Source organism: Aedes albopictus, chromosome 3, assembly GCF_035046485.1.
Source record: "Aedes albopictus strain Foshan chromosome 3, AalbF5, whole genome shotgun sequence".
In the NCBI taxonomy this organism is placed as follows: domain Eukaryota; kingdom Metazoa; phylum Arthropoda; class Insecta; order Diptera; family Culicidae; genus Aedes; species Aedes albopictus.
The window spans coordinates 321835576-321856474 of record NC_085138.1 but is presented as its reverse complement, the minus strand read 5'-3'; the positions used below and the strand labels follow the sequence as shown (position 1 = coordinate 321856474).

Genomic DNA, 20899 nt, shown 5'->3' with positions numbered 1-20899 from the left:
CATGGATTCCTCTAAAAAATCTTACAGGGATTCGTCCGGGAATAGCAATTTCTCTAGAGATCCCTCTAAGAATTTCTCCAGAGATTTTTATAGGTAGTAATCTTGAGAAATCTCAAGAAATTCTCCTAGAGATTCCTCCAGGATTTTTTTTTTTCTGAAAGCGCTACAATAGTTCTTCAAGGAAATCCTCCAGCAATTACTCCAAGGATTTCTCTAAGGAATCCTCCAGGGATTGTCCATGGAATTCCTCTAGATTTCCCAAGGAATTTCTCTGGAGATTCCTCCTGAAATCCCTACCGGCATGTATCCAGGAATTTCTCCAGGGGTTCATCAAGGCATACCTTCACGAATTTCTCTTTGAATTGCTCTAAGCCTCCAGGAATACCTTTAGGAATACCTCAACGATACCTACGGCACTTTCCAGAAATATCTCCAAAAAATATTCTAGGGATTCCTTAAGAAATTCCCTAAGGAATTCCTCCCGAAGGTTATCCGTGAATATATCCAGCGTTTCCTGCATATATTCCTTCTGAGATTCTTCTAGAAATTCCTTCAAGGATTTCTTCAGAAATGTCCCCAGGAATTCCTCCCGGAATAAATTCAGGATTTATCGGTAATCCTCCAGGCATTCTTCTAAGATTTCATACAGGCATTTCTTCAAGGGTACATCCGGGAGTTTTACCAAGAATTTCTCCACGGATTACCCCAGGTATTTCGTCAGGAATTCCTCCAGGAATTTCTCCAGGAAATCCTGCATGGATTCTTTCAGAAATTCATTCAGAGATTTATTCAGGAGTTCCTCTAGGATTTTTTCCAGGGATTCCTCAGGCATTTATTCCTGGGTTTCCTCAAGGAATTCCTCTGGAAACTCCTAGGAATTTCCTCAGAAATTTCTCCAGGGACTTCTCTTAGGATTCTTACAGAGATTCCTCCAGAAATTTCTCCGACGATTCCTCCAAAAAAATCATCCAGAGATAATTCCCGGGGAATTCCTCTAGGCATTTCTTCAGAAATTTCTCCAGGAATTCCTCCCAGAATTCCTCTAGAGATTCCTCCAGGGATACATTCAGGGATTTCTTCAAGAATTCCTCTAGGGATTTCTCCAGGAGGAGTTCCACCTGGAATTCCTCCAGGAATTTGTCCAGAAAATCCTCCAAGGAATTCCTCCTGAGGTTCCTCTAGAAATTGCTTCAGGGATTCCTCCAGCAATTTTTCAGAAAAGTCCTCCAGGAGTTCTTCCAAGAATTTCTCTAAGGATTTCTCCAGGAATTCTTCAAGATGTTTCTCCTCTAGGGATTCCTCCCAGCTTTCCTGTAGGGAATCCCCCAGGTGTTCATCCAGGGATCTCTTCAAGATTTCTTCCAGAATATGTTCTAGGCATTTATCCAAGAATTTTGTCCAGGAATTCTTTCACCCTCCCCCTGGATATTCGATCTTGACGCGATGGGAGGGCTTAACCCATTAGCACTTTAGCGCCAGTTCATTCACCACCGCTTGGACTTTGAGCTAGATATATCTAGTTTACGAGTTGAGCGCAAGTGAAGGAATCGCCGTAAGTGCTAATGGGAACCAAAGGAGTATCCGTCGTGCATTTATCACAAGTCAAAAACAAATTATAATTCAACTTGCATAGACCTAATCTTTGCATTCTTTGAATTTTCTCAAATTTAACAATAATTGTTAAATTTAACGTAACGCAAGAGTGGGTAGAGGAGGTCTCTGCGTTACACTCATTATTCGTTACTTGAATGCGTTAGTACACAGGACAGGGGACGCTAGGATAAGTTGACTTACAGCCTTACAGATTAGATTCACTACGATTAGAAAATTGTGGACTGATTAGGTAAAGATAAAACTGTTGATTATAGGAGTTTATATTTGTATTTCTTATTTTTATGGGTTTTGTGAAATTATAAAAGTTGACAAATAATCATTATCATTTTTATTTTTGACAAAAATCAGTTGACTGAACTTTTTTTTGTTTTTATATCTTAGACGGTATTATTTCACTGATAAAAAAGCAGGAATTTAGTTAGGACTTAGGACGGTTGACATTGTAAAGGGTTACGATGGATATAATATTACTTTGGACTGAGATGATCACAGATATGCAGAAGACGACTAGCGAAATTAGAAACACAATTTGATACATTATTGACTATATTTTGACAAATAGGGTTTGACAAATTTCTTACAACATCGAATGGAAGCTCAAAAAGTGTTATCTAACACTAATATGAGAGTTATTTGGGGATGATGCTGGTGCTGTCAATGACTAACATCGGTTATTGACACTATTGGTAATCCGCTTGAAATAATTTTCAGAATGTATTATAAAATAACTGAGGATATTATCTGATTATTGTTTGGGGAAGCTGTCAGAAAAACTAATTGTCCATATCGGCTAAAAACGCTAGCTCTGGTAGCTGTCTTCGAATAATTTTCAGAAATATCATATCTTTAAAAATTAGCTACGACACATTTTTTTTTCTTTTTGCTCTTTGTATATTTCTTAAGAATAGTACTCTGAAGGCGTTAACATAGACATAGACACCCTTTTTATCTCTGAATGTTGTCCAGTGACCTTGGAGATTTTCGATTATTGAAATATTGTTCAATTATCAAATCATCTTTGGAGCTTCCATTCGATCAAAACTCTAGTGCGATGGGAAAAGTTAAAAACAGTATTTTTAAAAACTACTACGACCCAATGCTAATTACTACACACTTTGCTCAAGTTGACGACATCGTCTAGTCCATCGTGAGTATTGGTCCTAGTAGGGGGAAAGTTGGGAAAGGGTCCAGGCTTTGCTATCAGCTGTCCTGCAGCTCCACCTGGTCATTCTTCAAAAAAAAAAAAAAAAATTGTCCAGGAATTCTTTCAGGATTTCTTTGAGGTTTTCCTGCAGGAATTCCTCCAGGAATTTCTTTAAGAATTCCTCCACAGGTTCATCCAGGAATTCCTCCAAAGACGGTTCGATGTATAATCTCAATTTTTGATATTAAATTTATTTAGACAAACAAATCATCCCAACTTGCATTCCAAACTGCAAACAGATCATTTTATTGTTTTGCCGCATTTTATAATATCGAATCGATGTAGAAACATCGATTCCAAGCATTCGATTAAATCGGTGAATCGATTCTGCTGGTCCGATTCGAATCAATTTACAAAAATCGATGTCTGAGCAAAACTTGCCCAGGAGTGGCTGCGGTCATCCGACGATATGGAACTGGGTGACATCATTCCGAGTTTTTTTTTCTTTACATACTAGAAGAAGTTGGGGTAATTTCGCCAATGCGTTTTCATGAGGACTCTTGGAGTCTAATATCTACAATTTAATATTGTAGCTCTGGTGCAGGCTTAATATTGAAGCGATGAAAATGTTAGAAGAAAGTGATTGCAGTTCACAACAATCATTGAGCAAATTTATAATAATTGGCTTAATTACCTAACGGCTGTCGATCACAGGTAATACATGGGACTATTCTTAGTAAAATACATAATTCAAAAATGGCTATCTAAGCTTAAAAGTTTATTCTCCGTATACTCAGTTCAATACTGTGGGAAATGCGCGACTGATTGCGTGAGTCGGTCGGTTTTCTCGGTAGGGAGATGCGGACGCCAATTGGGTTTCTTTTGAAGCGCTGTTTGTTTTGTTTCTTATTTTTGTATTTTTTGTTGGAAGTGAGCATGCATGAAAACAAAAAGAACGGAATCAATCGGTGCCGTAATCGCTTGTTTTCGAATAGGATGAATATGGGAGCGTGAGATTACTGATGGTACTCATGCCCTATATGTCCATTACCTTTATCGCTACCAAATAAATCATAATCGGGATGAAGATCGTGTCGTGTATTTTCATATAACTAGTGGTTCATATCACCTACCAAAGGTGGCTCCAAGATTCACACCTTATCCTACCCTACTAACAAATACTCCTTCCCGAGACAACTGTGGGGTGTTGTGGATTCCACGGTTTCTAGTAACAACGGTTGTTGAACTAACATTCCTTCCCATTTCCCGATGATCGTAAGGATGTGGCCGGCGCCGTATTGACTTTAAAATATTGAACTCTCGTATTGCGCACATTGAGAGTGTGTAGCTAGTCCCAAGCACCATTCATTGGATCTCTGTGCAACTTCGATTATTCTGGCCAATCACGGAGTATCAACTACGATGTGTACGGTTATCTTTGCTTGTTTTTCTTTGCGTAGAAGATAGGCTAATATGAGTTTAGTAGTTTTAGTTGAAAATTCTTATTAATTTTCTAATCGAATTCGACCAGAATTTTTATTTTCATCGAAGCATTTGTAACGGCCACGCTATGCCTCAAAGTTAGTATTCTCGAAACTGAATTTATTTGAAATGTTGTTTGATACGATCATAGTATTTGTCAATTTAAATTATTTTACATACAAAAATAAATGCTAAGAGGGCTTCTTGTATAGTTAAGCTCTTGATCTATAACGAATCAGCAAATCTAAAGTACCTAGCTGGCTACACACATCCTAAGCCTATAAAAACCCTAACGGCTCCCAAACCAAAATTTCCTCCGACCGTTTTACCGATTTGACATGGAAATGCGCTGAACAAGCTCGAAATTACCGAACCATTTTCCTCAATTGCCTTTTTCCGTTCTCTTTTTGTTCGCGATATTATTACTCTTCGGAATCCACCTTTCGGTTTTCCTTCCCCCGCACGCGCTACAATTATCGTTCTTGCTGGTTGGTGCCGACTGTAAACAACAACGATCACCACCCACACCCGCACATGTGAACTCGTTCCACGATCGGCGGCTTTAATAATGGCTTTGCGCGATCATGCCCAACATCTGTTGCCTCGAAAAAAAAGCAGATAAACAACTCCCGATCGCAGTTTGCCACCAGCACCAGCAACATCCCCGGTCACAAAAAATACAAACTGGCCAAAACCAAGTCCCGCAAAAATCTTCACCAGCAATTGCACCAGCAACAGCAACAGAAACGGTCCTCGATTTCGGCCCAGGCGGTGCCACCCTCGGGAGCGGCGGTGGCAGACGGGGGATCATCTACGAAGGATCAGGAGGATGAAGATGGCGAGGAAGTGCCCTCGCTCCTCGGTGCCAATGGTTAGTATGGGTATATGGCTGTAGTGTATAGAAAAGCAATTAATCGCCACGCTTTGTAAACGGCGGTAGTTTTGCGTTTTTCTCTTTCAAAAGGAATACCCATCTTTTGAGTTCGATGTGTAAGGTAAACGTCGTAGGCGGCAGCAGATTGCTCTGAAGAAAGGGGATGAAACTAGTAACAGAAATTGGGCAGCATCCGTTTATTACGTAACGCTAAAATCATCTAAATTTTTAGATGATCTTAAGTTCCTTCCAAACAGGTACTATAACAATCTCCAACTTCCCAGCATCTGTTTTAGGTTAGCTTTATACTCGACGCATAACACCTTCTGATTTCTTAGCCTTGCGACGCCACTGGCATTGCTTCTAAGGGACCGGAAACATCCTGTCGGCTAAGTTTGAAAATAGCAATACAAATTAAGTGCTATTTTTACTTCATAACATTCGACCGACCGTGTCCGGGAGGCTCGAATTACAATATTGACAAAATGCGTCACACTCAAGGGAGCAAATGACTAATGCCGTTGCTGCGTTTTTCTCCTAGAGTCCGTTGAGTTCAATGAAAAATACTAAGTAGGAGGACAGCCTGTCGTCGTTGTCGGTCGTTCGTTGCTAGCTGGTAAAATATTTCCCAAGTGACGTGTCAGCAATCCAACGCTTCAAATGTTTACCAACAAAATACTGATAGTTTGAGGCACGTGACAAAATGCATATCGCGGAATAAAATTCCACAATTTTAAACGACTCAATCACTAACCTGCTTCCCCCCTTTTCGACCCTATTCAAGATCGTCCCACCAGTATATCGCTGGCCCGGCAACCATCCGATCGGAGGCAAGACTTCAACAACAGCAGCTACCTGGGCGGTAGCAATGTTAGTTCCTACACCGACTACCTTAGCAATTCCACCGGTGATCCGGACACGTTCGCGCCGGGTGGCGTCGACAATGATCAGTTTAGGGAAAGGTAAGTTTCCGAAGAACGATCAAATCCATTCTTTTGACTAATATTTTCCATCTTGTTTTGTTTTAGTGTCAAATCCAAATCGGCTCCGGTGTCCGTCAATCGGTCCGAGTCGTACAAGGAGCGCTCGCAGAAGAAAACCCGCAATACCCGCCGGAAAACGTCCGACCCCAGTCTGACGAAAACGACGTAAGTACTCATAATGCTAGACTTCTTTATTGTTGGGTTAGGGGCTGTCCATTTATTACGTAAGGCAATTTTTACGATTTTTCGACACCCGATTTTTTGTATGAAAGTCCAAATATTTTTGTATGGCGCGTAAGATTTCTCAACCCCACCCCCCCACCTCCCTCCCTCCCTCCCTCCCTCCCTCCATAAACCCTTACGTAATTAATGGACGGCCCCTTATGGGGATCATTCAATATCACAATTTCACAACTCATCGCTGGTAACGAAAGTATGAAAACATTAGGCTTCAATGCATTCGAATTCGAAGAAATTCGTTCAAATGTATCATGGGAATACTGAAATTGTTGCTTCAAAAGTAGAGGCAATAATTACAATACATGCACTGTTCTCAATGTTTCCAATGTTGGTTAAATTATCGATTGTTTTTTTGTAAAAAAAAAGCATATTTAGGTACTACGTTACGGTTTTTTTGCACCTGTGTTTCAGCATGGTCCATACGGAGTGAAAACTGCAGGCACCCAAATTAGTACATCAACTTTGACAATGGCTGTGGTCCAAACCACTGCATGAAAATTGTTCAAATTTTGACCACATAATTTCCTATATTTTCTGACCCTGCAGTGAAATTTTCATGAAGCTACTTCAATGTTCACTAAAATATGTTTTTTTTTTAAATAGTATGTCCTAAAACGACTTTTTCACATAAGTTCGGCTCGGTTTTTTTGCTACTGAGTAGGTATGTGTAATCAATACTCTTGGTTTTCTTTTGGCATCTTGCCGTAAACTTCGATGTTCTGTTGAATTCACGAACTTTTCTATTCTTTTATTTCTACATGAGAACATGCTTCAAGGCTCCAACAAAGCTTGGTTTCTGTAGTTTTGTTCACCAGTTATTTTATCTTTTTTTTTTTAATCTGTATTAACGAGATTTAAAAAAGTGAAAACAAAAGGCAAAAGTGAAACTAAAACAAAAATTATGTGAGTGCGGATTTCTTGTTAGCCAACTGCAACATTTTTTAATTGATCATTTGATTGGTGTAAAATGGACACACTGCAAGTGATACACGCAGAAAAATGGCGCTTGTTTAAAACAATAAAACGCATGGTTGATTTTCAAACTGAGAATTTACTTATTCCAAAGTTATATTTAATTGTTTTCATTTAGAATTTATCGATAAAAACAACCGATTACCATCATTTCATATAGGGTCTTGTACCATTTGGGCAGGTGTACCTATTTTTGGGCACTTGCCGCTATTACTAAGTCAATTTCAAACCGATTGATTTGAGTTTTTGTACAGATTTAGATACTGTACGTGCCTAACTCTGTAGAAAAATTCAAATCAATCCGTTTGAAATTGGCTTAGTTATAGCGGCAAGTGCCCAAAATAGGTACACCTGCCCAAATGGTACAATACCCTAATGTCAAAAATTTCATTTGTTTCAACAAAATAAAAACAATAAACATGGTCTGAAAGCACTCACACATCTATAAAATGCTTACCCCAACATCACCACAACGAAGAAGGTGTAGCAAATCCATCACGCCAACTTCCAAGTGCATCTTTGGCCGTGATGGATAACGCGCAGGTACTCACGACAGCTTCCACAAAAAGTTGATCGGGTTCGCCTTTTTTGTCTTTTTTTAGTCGATCTCCTCCCCATCCGCTTACCGACGGTCTAAAAATAGATTTCCGAGCTGTCGCAGTTGCTGCCGTCACCAACACAATGACATTCCGGGTTTGTTAGTGACAAAAGTGCAGTCGTTTGAATCAATCCATTATTTCATGTTGAAAATACCATATCTCTGTTTGTTTTAACAAACTGTCAAAAATTTCGACAAATGAAAATATTTGTATTATCAAACAATAGAACAGTTCAGTTTAAACTATAAATCAGTTTGTTGCTATAGCAAACTGAAAAATCGGTTGATTTGAACTAGAATTTAATTGTGTTTACAATTTATTTTTCTGCGTGTACGTGTTTCTCTTTAGAATTATTTTATTTTGTTTTAAATTAATCACATTATATTCATTAGAACTTTATTTAATTCATAAGAATGTCAGTTGGAAATGCTCCAGGAATTCCTTCTGTGATCCTCTAAAAATTCCTGGTAGGATTCATTCTGAAGATGTTGATGGGGTTCCTAGAGATTTTTCTAAGATTTCTCAAGTAATTCCTTCAGAGGGGGCCTCCAGTTAGCCTAGTGGTTAAGGCTATGGATCGCCAATCCGGAGACGGCGGGTTCGATTCCCGTTCCAGTCAGGACACTTTTCTCGACTCCCTGGGCATAGTGTATCATTGTCCTTACCTCACAATATATAAATTCATGCAATGGCAGACAAAGAATGCGCTTCAATTAATAACTGTGGAAGTGCTCAAAGAACACTAAGTTGAAGCGAGGTAGGCCAAGTCCCAGTGGTGATGTAGAGCCATAAAAAAAGAAGAAGAAGAACTTTCCCCATAGATTTCTTCCCTGATACATTAATAAATTCCTACTAGGTTTCTTATAGTTATTCATGCAAGAATTCCTCTAGGAATGCTCTGCCTATGATCGCATAACTGTCCCATATGAATAGGAAACCCAGCAAATATGGGACTGATAAGCTATCATAGGCAGTGCTGTCTTCAGGGGATTCACAGGTATTTTTCGTTGGGTTTCTCCAGAAATGCTCGCTGAGGTTTTTTGGCAAAATTTCAGCAAGGAAGAAACCTCCAGTGATTTTTTCCAAGAATTCCGTCAGGTATGCCTTCAGAAATTTCTATTGGAATTCATCTAGTTATTCCTGCAAAGATTCCTCCAGAAATGCCAGTTGAAAATATTCCAGGGATTTCTTCTGTGATTCACCTGTTATACACATTACCTTTTTCTCCAGAAATTCGTCCTCATTTTTTCCACAAGCTCCTATGTTTTCTCCATGGGTTTCTCCTAGGATTCCTAAGGGAATTCATTCAACGATTTTTGTAGGGAATCTTTCAGAAATTACTCCGGTTGTTCATCCGAGAACATTTGCTAGGATTTCTCCACGAATTCCTCTTAAGATTCCTCCAATAGTTTTTGCTGGGATTCCTCCTGAAATTTCTCCAACAATTTTACAAGGGCTTCTCCAAGGATTTATGCAGGAATTCCTCCTAAGATTTTTTTTTTTTGTCGTGGATTCCCCTTGATATTGCTTGAGTAATTTCAAATGGGGTTTCACCAGTGATTCCTGCTATAATTTTTCCAAGTTCTTGTTGATATTAGGACTTTTCCTAGAATTCCTACGAAAATTCCTCATGTTATTCTCCCAGGAATTCCTTCAGATATTCCACCAGGATTTTTGAGAGATTCCTCCACATGTTTGTGGGGTTTTGTCAAGGGAATACGATTGAGACTCTTCCAAGAATTTCTGCAGGGTTTTCTTAAGGAATTCCTCAAAAAAATCATCCCAAGAAATTTTGTAGGATCGGTACTTAAGAAATTCTTCTTGGGATTTCTTAGGGACTTTGATTCTTTAAAATGCAACCCGGGGTTGACACGCGGGTCATCACTGTATTGCATCAAACAGGCAGGCCGATTGTATAAATGATTCTCTTATTGACCAATCGTTGGGGAACCCAGACGGCGCAGTATCATAACGTCCGAGGCCATAATGTCCCAGGACCTTATGGCGCATTTTTCCGTGACATAACGGCCGAACAAGCAGATACGCCACGAAGTCCAAGGAAAGAAGGCACATGGGATATTATGATGCATCTGAACTTTTGGACGTTATTTCGCGAAAAAAAAAACACGACATAACGGCCGGGACAGTATGGCCTCGGACGTTGTGATCCGGCCCCAACCCAGGCAGACTCGCTGAACACTGTGCGATCGTGATGCGCCTAGCGTAACATATTAGGAGGGTTAAAGGTATCTGTGTTTTTACTCTCTGGTACGGTACAGGCTTTATTTCTTGGTAAGGAAAATTTCTTGGATTCATCTGGACATGTACCTGTCGCACAATATATGTACAAATTGTGAATATAAAACGTAAACAACTTTAACCCTCGAGCAGTCGCGTCTTTAACTACCTGCAGCGACGCCGCGCTCACGTTGTGTACCACATGCGAGCATTTTTCATGGTGCGTGTACTCAGTACACGACGCGACCGCTCCCGGGTTAACACTCAAAATTTTCATAACACTGCGAAAATGATTTCCGGATTCCCCTGCAATTCTTCCGGGAGTTTCTTTGGGGATTCCTTCTGGGATTCCTATAAGATTTTTTTCTGTTATTCCTTCAGGAATTGTCATAAAATTCTTCAAGATAATCTTTAGAGATTCCTCCAGAAATTATTTTGGGATTACTCAAGGCGCTTTTCATTCTTCCACGAATATTTCTAGAACTACATCCGCTTGGTAATTTCTTAGAACTCGTTAATACGTATTTTTCTGGAAAGTTAATTTTTTTAACCCTTCAAATTCTTTCAATGGGTATTCTTCTAGGTAAATTTTACGATTTGAATAGGTTATCCCTCAAGTAATTCCTTTTGACATTCATCCAATCCAATGTCCCTTTCTGGAATCCACCCTGACGTTTTTTTCTTAAATTATTCCACTAGGTTCGATAAAATATCACATAGTAGCTTCTTTGAGAATTCTCCATGAGTTTCATTGTTTCAAAAATTCAATATGCCACGGTTTCTGCGGAGATTCCTTTAGGTATAAAATCTTCTATGTAATCCCTGTTAATTTCCATTAACCGCTTTTCCTTCTGAAATTCTTTCACAAAATTCTTGTGGGATTCGTCCAGGAAATTTTCCAGAGTTTATTGTGGAAATACTGGGGGATTTTTTTTAAGATTCCATCTGGGAACTCATTCATAACTTTGTGCTTGGACCATGCACTTCTTTTAGAAATAGGAGAGGATATTTTTCAAGATTTCATACTGGGAATTCACCTTTTGAAATCTTTCAAGAGTTCATTCTTGGAATCCTCCAGCACTTCCTTCATGACTTACCCTCCAGGAGTTACTCCTGGGAATCCTTCGAGACTTTCCTTTGAGAATCCTTCAAAAGTACCTTCTAGAAATTGTTGAGAAGTTCCGATTGGAAATTTTCCAAGAGTTTTCTTTATACTTGGTTTTTTTTTTGTAGAAATCCTTCAAGAATAAATTTTAGGATTTCACCAAAAGTACCTTCCGGAATCACTTATGGGAATCTTCCAGGAGTTTTTTATGTGAATACTTCAGGATTTTCTTTTTTGAGTAATTTCAGTAATTTCATTTTGGATGAATCCACTGATGCAGTTATTTGTGAAATCTTCAGAAGAAGGTTCTGGAGGAAATTTCCGAAGGAATTTCTGGAGAAACCCCAAAATGAAAATTTTGGACTAAGTCCACCAATGAAATTCCAGAAGAAGTTGAATAAATTCACAGCAGGAATTCGTGGAGGCATCTCCAGATGACATTCCTGGAAGTAGTATGGTTGGCATGGGGTAACTCTCGCTGAGACCGTCCCACTATATACGCCATGTCTTCAAAAATGTTTAAGCTAGCGGTTTTCTGAAAGTCCTCCCCAAAAAAGTGAGAAAAATGCATTTGGTTAATTGATGGACCCCCGTTACCCGAGCAAAGTCTGATTGCAAATTGAAAACTAATTTTGATGTTGTGATATTGCAAATTTTTATAACTCAGGATGTTGTCCTTTTGGTCGTTTTAACGGTTAAAACATCAAAAATGAGAGCAGGAAAATGTACCCGTGACAGCAAATGGCACAAACAATTCCTGCTATGCGATGATAACAAATTGATAACTCTTTTTGTTATCAGCGCAATAAAAATGAAAAATCGTTAAATGTAGAGTTTTTCGGCTGATATCAAATCATAAATGCAATAATGCAATTGCACTAATGATATATCCCTAGAATAACTTTACTAGTAAACTAAGATATAAATATATTCTAACACTAAATATTTGCATTAATTTAAAATGACAGCAACCCAAAAACAAAACTTTAAATCAAATTGAGTAAAGATAAACTGATATCAACATGTGATATCAATTTGTTGCTGAATACAAATCATGTTTTCAATTTGCTTTAATTTTATTGTTGGACTTTGCTCGGGGATGCGATCTCAGGAGGAGGTACCTCAGGAACATCACCAGGAAAGTAAGCTGAAGCCACAGCGATCTCAGTTTTACCCCTAGTGGTTGGTACCTCTACCATGTCCCTTCTGATAAACTCTATAGGGTTCATTCACAAATGTCATAACGCCAAAATTGACCTTTTTTGACACCCACCCACCCCTTCGTAACATTGTTTATATGGAAAGAAAATTTTTTTGTTCGATCTGTAACACCATGAACTACACCCACCCACCCCCTCCAGCGTTATGACATTTGTGAACAAGCCCTATAATAGGATAGCATTTTAACGTTTTACGTAAGACATCAGTTCTGGGAAAATCTTGTTGCTCATCATAAAAAAGTTTACTATTTTGTGTCAGACTCAGAACCCCAAGAATCTTTCGTTTATTGGACCATGGCTCTTAAATAAGCGCCACTTCCAGTCCTTCTTTTTTAAACCTTCGACTCAACACAGCAGAAGCACTTTTTGCGTGATGAAGGTTTACCTGTACAAACTTGATTCCGTTCATGAAAATATGCATTTACCCACTTTTATTAGGCCTCGGAATTGAGAATTCAGAAAAGTAGCCGATTTATCCAGGAAGCAAATAAGGTTCACTGCGTCATTGCTCCGGTTAGTGCAGTAAGGGCAAAATACTAAGGAGGGCGCCCTGATACTCCACAGGCTCCGTTAGCGGTTAGGTTTTATTAGACCCCCTAGCCATTCATACCTTGGCACGGTAAGCATATGGCCGCATCACACCATAAATTAGGGGTCACCTTTTAGTGGATTCTTACCACCGGAACAGGCGGTCCGTAGTGTTATTCCTAGCCAATTGCGACAACCGCTACCGACACTACACAGTTATCTAGGCTGATCGAGAAAAAAAGTTAATATTGATGATCAACTTCATACGAGCTCTAACAAGCCGTGGTCTTGCGTAGACGTCGCCAATCACAGCAGCCTGCAATTAGGTACCTAAATACGAATATAGGGCACTGCATTATTTTGATTTAGTATGGGATTTTGACGTTTCTTGGTCTTGTTGTTGTAGCCGAGGCGGTAAACGCACGGGTATTCAGCATGACCATGCTGAGGGTGACGGGTTCGATTCCCGGTCGGTCCAGGATCTTTTCGTAAAGAAAATTTCCTTGACTTCCTTGGGCATAGAGTATCTTCGTGCCTGCCACACGATATACACAGCAAAATGGTCATTGGCAGAGGAAGCTCTCAGTTAATAACTGTGGAAGTGCTCATTGAACACTAAGCTGAGAAGCAGGCTTTGTCCCAGTGAGGACGTTACGCCAAGAATAGGAAGGTCTTGTTGTTTACAAAACTTCTATAAGAGTGAAAGAGAAGGAGAGAATTTCATGCAGTGCCTTATTAGCTGTAGAGGAGCATAGCGAATAACAACATCCTAGATAACAACTAGCGCTAGCGTATTTGTGCTTGATCCTGAACGTGGAAGTAAGCTACCGTTACGCTTGCTCATTTCCGCCGTCCACTAATTTTGAATCTCAAGGCTATCGTAACAAGCAGGATCGTTTCCCGAAATTCGTTTCTAACGCTTTTTAAAGACAACAACCACATTTTCTAACACTTGAATAAGCCCTCGGATATATTTTCGTCCCAAACAACCTTCGCTCTCCAGACGTGTTGCAGTAGTTAGTAATCTATGCTCTGCATCTTCCCTAGAACCGCTGGGGAACCGACTAGTCTGTTGACATTGGATCGAAGATCTTCATGATATAGCTCAGCATGCTTCTGAAGTCGTCCCACTGATACCTTAACCCAGTGACTAAAGGAACTGGGCTTACCTTCCCGCAAACAGCGGGTTTTGCATTGGCATTTTCTCCAAACACAGTGATAAAATGCTAGACTCAAGCGTAAGTCTTCTTCCCTTTTGATATATAAATGAATTATTTTAATTTAGGTTTAAATACAACTGTTGTCCACTATTGGTTTATATTATAAATAGAAAGGTAGTAAAGCCTGCAGTATTCATACACGCTAATATATAGATATAGATTTCGAATATATTTCCAACAAGTCGATGATTATGTTATCACGGAAAAAATCTACCCATACTCTAATTAGGCCAAACCCTAGAAGACTATCAGCCTGTCTGAGTAACAATGCAATTATATTCCCATTGGAAATGCATATCGCTATATTTTCAAACTTTGCTTACAATGCAAAGCTGTCCTGCACATGCAGCCAAGTGTGCCAGTTTTCCACTCCAGCAGGGGCATTTTAATCTTGTGCTCTATATCACCAGGTAAGTGATGCACGACCATAAGCTTTAGTGATCATAACTCGTACATCCATCGACGCCAATTTGAACGAAATAGCTATACCTGTGTACGATTCGCGGCGTTCACCATTATGATATTCTATGACATCGCCAGTGATATAGCTCACTCCCTGGCGGTCGATGTCCGCCCGCGCTTTCTGCTGGCTGACCACCACAGAACAGACAATAGAAATGGTGACTTACTTTTTATCCAGCCAGGCCAGTAGTAGTGTCTTCATCTGCTGGCTGTCGCCGGTGTTCCCATTTAGGTCAAAATGCACTTCTATTCTATATGCCACTTCTACCTATACCTGTGATGATGTGACTGTTATTCTGGTGATGCGGTTTGCGCAAACTCCCAGTTCCATCCGCAAATGTTTGCAAACAAAATCGTTTTTCAGTTTCTCGAACACCGCACAACTTCGTCACAAGAATGTCATAAGAAAGCCATCGCATCGACATCGGGTGGTATTTATGATTATGGCGATTCTTTCGCGTCGGTGAAGGTTGACATTTGGATGTTATTCTTGCAAACTGCTTCGCAGTAGTGTCGAACTACAAACACAGAAAGGTTTCCAATGTGAATACTGATGGTACGTTTCTGTCCCACATAGCCGGGTAACACAGATGCCTAAATGGTTCGGGGATTAGCAAGGTCGTGAGTGAGTCGTTGACAACAACGCAACGGGACTAATGGGATTATTTCAATGTGCGATATTGCGCACAGGAGATTAGATGGTGATGCAAATCCGTCACTGTAAATAACCGCAGGAAGCGTCACCTATTGGATATGTTGTTTGATCACCCGTACGGGAGTTCTAGTCTTAAGACAACCCTAAATGTTATTCAACAATGAAGAGAAATTTATCGAACACTGCGAGGTCAAGAGTCGACAATGAAAAGCTGGCCTTACATGTATGTATATTTCATTGATTTTCTCTCTACAAACTTGGTGGCGCCACTTACCATGCACTCAAGTTCTCATGATCTCAAAGTTGCAGAGGATCATGTTATCCAATTGAATTTCAAACCATCTATCCAAAAAAAAACACTGAAACACGGGGAATTTGAAATTGCCGTAGAAAAAATCAGAAATACACGGTAAATTGATGATGATGAACCTTGAGGCGTATTAGTGGAATACCTAAGTAAGAAGACAAACGATGTGCGTTCGACTAGTCGAATCAAGTGCGAGACACTGAAGACGAGCTTACAGTTGTGGTCGAAATACGTATTTGTCATAGGATGCAAACACATAGTTAAAACTACACTGAAAACCGGCTTGCAGTAATGACAAGCATCAAAATGTTTTAAAATTTACCATGGGAAAACATGACCATCGACCCACCAACGCTTCTTGTGTGCGTTTTGTTTCCTCTCATTTCAACCGGTTCGATAGCCGAGTGGTAGCGTCCGAGCTTGGTGATGTCAAGGTTCTTGGTTCGAATCCGGTTGCCAACAGGAACTTTTTTTAATGGAAAATCGAGTCCATAGTAAAATTGAAAACATAATTCTGTTAAATTGAAACGAAACTCAGTCTGCACAAATTTAGTGGCGTTGTGTATTTAAATTGACCCTCAGAATAGTAATTTTCACCGCAAGCCGCCGTTCAGTGTAAAAGGAACAGTATTTAACTCGATTTTATTCTACACACCGGGACAAATCTTCACGTTGCGAGTATTGCATTAGACTGATGACTGCAACATCCATATAGTCGATGCAATACACTGGAACCACTTTTTATGCCATTGGCTGAGGGTGCATAAATTAAAATGTTGTATAAATCAAAAAGAGTACCAAAAGAGGGAATTTTGTGCTTAAGCTAAATCAGGTATTTAACTTTCCGTAACTCGCGCTGTTGGTCACCTCCGTCAGCACCACGCCAATGCTGAACACAAAAAGCGAGATTTTTTCAACGTGTTGTACAAAATACAACAGCGCGATCACTCGAGGGTTAATGTGAGAATCTAATTCGCGCGAACAGATCTTGACCATATTATGGGGCCAAGGCGGTTTACAGGAAGTTCCCAGGGAGCCTAAAGTAGGTTATTCCAAGTGACCTCAGGGGCGTTTCAGGGAATTGTCTCAGCGATTTGGGCGTTCCGTCAGGTTTGGTTGACATTTCAATGCGATTGCGGAGCTTTCAAGGGCGTTCAATTAAGGAGGGTTTCAGGAACGTTTCAAGGGCTTTAAGGGAGGGGGAGGGTCTCAGGATATTTTGAAGGGCGTTACAAGGGGTTTCAGGGACATTCCAAAGCATTTCAGCGTCATTTCGGAGAATTTCAAGGGGCTTCAAAAACGTTTTAAATGCGTTCGGAAAGGTTTTGGGAGCCTTTGATAGCATTTCAGGGACGTTTCAAGTGGTTTCAGGTGCGTAGTAAGTAGATTTCTGGGCATTTCAAAATAATTATGATGATTTCAAGGGCGTTTTTTTTTATTTATTGTCGTCAATCAAACGTAGACCAATTTCAATACATTTCATGCTTAATATCTATTTATACATATATTATATTTATAATTGTTATTAGCTCAGTTTTTTTTATCATTAAAGGCCACATTTATTTATTTTATTTATTTTTTTTGTTATTTCATTTTATTCCTGATTAAGAAAGTTTCAGGGGCGTTTCGAGGTACTTCAGGTCAGGGTCTTATCAACGGGTTTCAGGGGCATTTCAATGGAATATGAGTATTTCAAGGACATTTCAGTGGGAGTAACCCTTTCCTTCCCACGACTTTGAACGACTATTTCTATGTCAAGAAAGTATTTCCAAAAATATGGCGTTGGACAAAAATCATTGGCCAAATTTGTCGAAATCAACGAAAAATAAAATGGTTGTGAATCAATAGTTTTTTTTTTTTTTTTTAACTGTATTAACGAGATTTTTAGCCCTAGGCTAGTTCATCTCGGGACCCACACTTTACTTCCCTTCCGAAGGAAGAACTCACATTATGCGAGTTTGTCGGGAGTGGGATTCGATCTAAGGTCCTCGGCGTGATAGTCAAGTGATCTAACCATCACACCAGGTCCGCTCCACGAAATGAATCAATAGTATTTTGATTGTTTATCTATATTTCCCCTATTGAAACAAGTACAGTAGACGTTCGATAACTGCAACATGTTTACGTTTTACTTAGCGAACGAAAATTCGATAACTGCAACGCCTGACAGTGTCAACAAGCCGTCAATTGACCTAAAATGAACGAAAAATTCATTCGACTGTTCATTAGGGCTAACATGGCGCACCATTTTGACGTTTGTCAGTGCGATAACTGCAAATTTGTTGCACTTACCGGACTTGCAGTTAGAAAGCATTGCAGTTAAACCGTTTGCACCGACCGAACGTCTACTGTAGTTGGGAGTTGGGTTTACCAAATGAGATTACAATCATATTCTAAAAACTATTGCATCATTTTCATCTAATTCCGTTTGTCTCCAGTTCATCGAAAATCGATGGTGCTTTAGAGCAACCACGGGAAGTAGAGGGTTAAAGAGATTTCAGAGGTGTTTCAAGGCATTTCACGAGCATTTCAAACGCCTAAAACTCACACGGACTCCATGTAGCGCACCTGAGACCATCCGAAATCCCCGAAAACGTCAGCGTAACGCTGCTGAAGCCCGCCGAAAGACCTCTGTAACGCCTCTGAAATCCACTGAAAATCTTCTGAGTCTTCCTGAAATGCCTGCTAAACCCCAGGGGCATCAATTAAGTACGTCACGGTCCTAGGGGATGGGGGTTTTGTAAAGTGTAATAAGCAATGTATTAGGCATAGGAAATCCCAATTTTAGCGTGCGTATTTAATGGATGCTCTCTAAAGCCCCCACGGATCCCATGGGGCCCTTCGAAACCACATAAATGCACCATCGGATCCCTTGAATCGCCCTGAAACCCCCTAAAATGCCCCTGAGATCCCCTGAAGCGCACCTGTGACTCCCTGGGCCCCACTGGAATCCCTTGACACCCACTGATACGCCATTGAGCCTTCTCAAATACCCCTGAAACCCCCTAAGATCCGCTGGAACTCACTTGAAACCTCCCGAGACCAGTGAATCAAAATTAAAGCATCGCACAGTGGGAAAAATCGACCCAAAAAACGGATCCGCTGGTTTCGGTACGTACTTACCTTACCGATCAGGCTAAGGCCGAGATGGCCTCTGTTGTACATAGTAGCCGCCTCCATTCCACTCGATCCATGGCTGTTTGTCTCCAGTTCCGCACTCTGCGTAGGGTCCGCAGATCGTCCTCCATTTGGTCGACCCACCTAGCTCGCTGCGCTCCACGTCTTCTTGTACAGGTCGGATGACTCTCGGTTTCAGTACGTGAAGTTGATCATTTCTGACGTAAAAAGGTACGAGAAATCGATTGGTGCTAAATTCATTCACCGCACGACACAGGAAGTGGTCCATTTTGCCCTTTTTTTATACAAGAAGAGAATCGAAATGTACTTTCAAACAACAAACACGACCGGAGATCGTTGAAAATTGCTGCAGGTGTAGTAAGAGATTAATGGCAATCATAAAAATACATGAAAGATTCTTTCAAATGCTTATTTTACCCCATATGCCCTAACAGCTGCTGGAAATTCACACTTTTACCTGTTTATGAATGGATTTTCAATGTTACTGATTTGAAGTTGATTTTTTGGCATAAACAAAAAGCGCCAAATCTATTATCACCAGAGTCACCTTTGGGAGTTGTCCAATTTGCTCCATTTTGCCCAATTTTCGTAGAAAAAGAAGATTCAAAATGTATTTACATGAAACAGATACTGATGAGGACCGTTCAAATTAGTTTTAGGTGCAATTAAGAGCTAACAGTAATCATGTACATACAGTGGACGTTCGATAACTGCAACATGTTTACGTTTCACTTAGCGAACGAAAATCCGATAACTGCATCGCCTGACAGTGTCAACAAACCCTTAACTGACGTAAAATGAATGTGAACTTCATCCAACTATTCATTTGGGCTAACATGGCGCACCATTCTGACATTTGGCGGTGCGATAACTGCAAATTTGTTGCACTTACCGAACTTGCAGTTAAAAAGCATTGCAGTTAAACCGTTTGCACCGACCGAACGTCTACTGTATATGAAAGATCTTTTTCCTATATTACCCCACATGCCCCAACAACTGCTAGATAGTAACATATTTTGTATGGTTGTGTAATGTCACTGGTTGCAAAACATGAAGTCATAGATCATTTTTGTTACATACAAATGTGGTTTATCGATCAATACTAGAATCATTTTCGGATTGGTACAAATAGCTGTCCATTTTACCTCATTTGCCCTGATGTTTTATCATGTAATTAATAAATTGATTTCCCTTATTTGCATTGGTACTGAAACCAATGAAATCGAAAAAGAAGTGATCTGTTTCTTATGAATACATTTCAAATATACTTCTTCTATGAAAACAGGGCAAAATGGGGCAAATTGGACAACTCCCGAAAATGATTCTGGTGATAATAGATTAGGCATTTTTTGTTTATGCCCAAAAAAAATCAACTTCAAATCAGTAACATAAAAAATCCATTCATAATTAGGTAAAAGTGTGAATTTCCAGCAGTTGTTGGGTCAAAATAAGCATTTGAATGAATCTTTCGTGTATTTTTATGATTGCTTAATCTCTTATTACACCTGCAGCAGTTTTCAACGATCTCCAGTCGTGTTTGTTGTTTGAAAGTACATTTTGATTCTCTTCTTGTATTAAAAAAAAGGGAAAATGGGGCAAAATGGACCACTTCTTGTGCAGTGTGGTAAATTAATTTAGCACCAATCGATTTCTCGTACTTTTTTACGTCGGAAATGGTCAACTTCACGTGTATACTTATAACTTGAGTGAGAAAAGTCGTTTTTTGACATACAATTTTCAAAAATCCGTATTTTGGTGGAAAATTGAGGGGAACAGAATCAAAGGGGTGTAAGTGACCATTTTGTCGATTTTGAGCTGAGCAAATCAAATTTTTCAAATTTTAAGCTTTCAGGAATTTTTTTAAGATTATGTTTACGATGATTAGAAAAATTACAATAAATCGTAGAAAATTGGGTCGATTTTGAAACTCCATACATTTTGTATGGGATGAAAAATTGGTGAAAAACTTTAAACCTCATTAACTCGAAGGTGGGCTTTTGTCACTTACACCCCTTTGCTTCTAACCGCCTCAATTGAAATATCTTAATGAAAATTCCACTGCAATGCCAGATAATATGGAATATGATGTGGTGAAAATTTGAACTGGTTCCATCAAGT

The 20899-nt window shown here is 39.7% G+C and overlaps 1 protein-coding gene across 5 annotated transcripts in view; it reads left to right on the top strand.

Moving 5' to 3' along the window:
• The window catches only part of LOC109401184 (uncharacterized), a 405345-nt gene that overhangs the window by 266173 nt on the left and 118273 nt on the right, over nt 1-20899 (top strand). For all 5 annotated transcript variants that reach the window (XM_062842782.1, XM_062842781.1, XM_062842784.1 and 2 more), the window contains 2 exons: nt 5899-6076; nt 6143-6262. In XM_062842782.1, coding sequence (XP_062698766.1) covers nt 5899-6076; nt 6143-6262 — 298 coding nt within the window. The remainder of the gene's footprint in view (nt 1-5898; nt 6077-6142; nt 6263-20899) is intronic.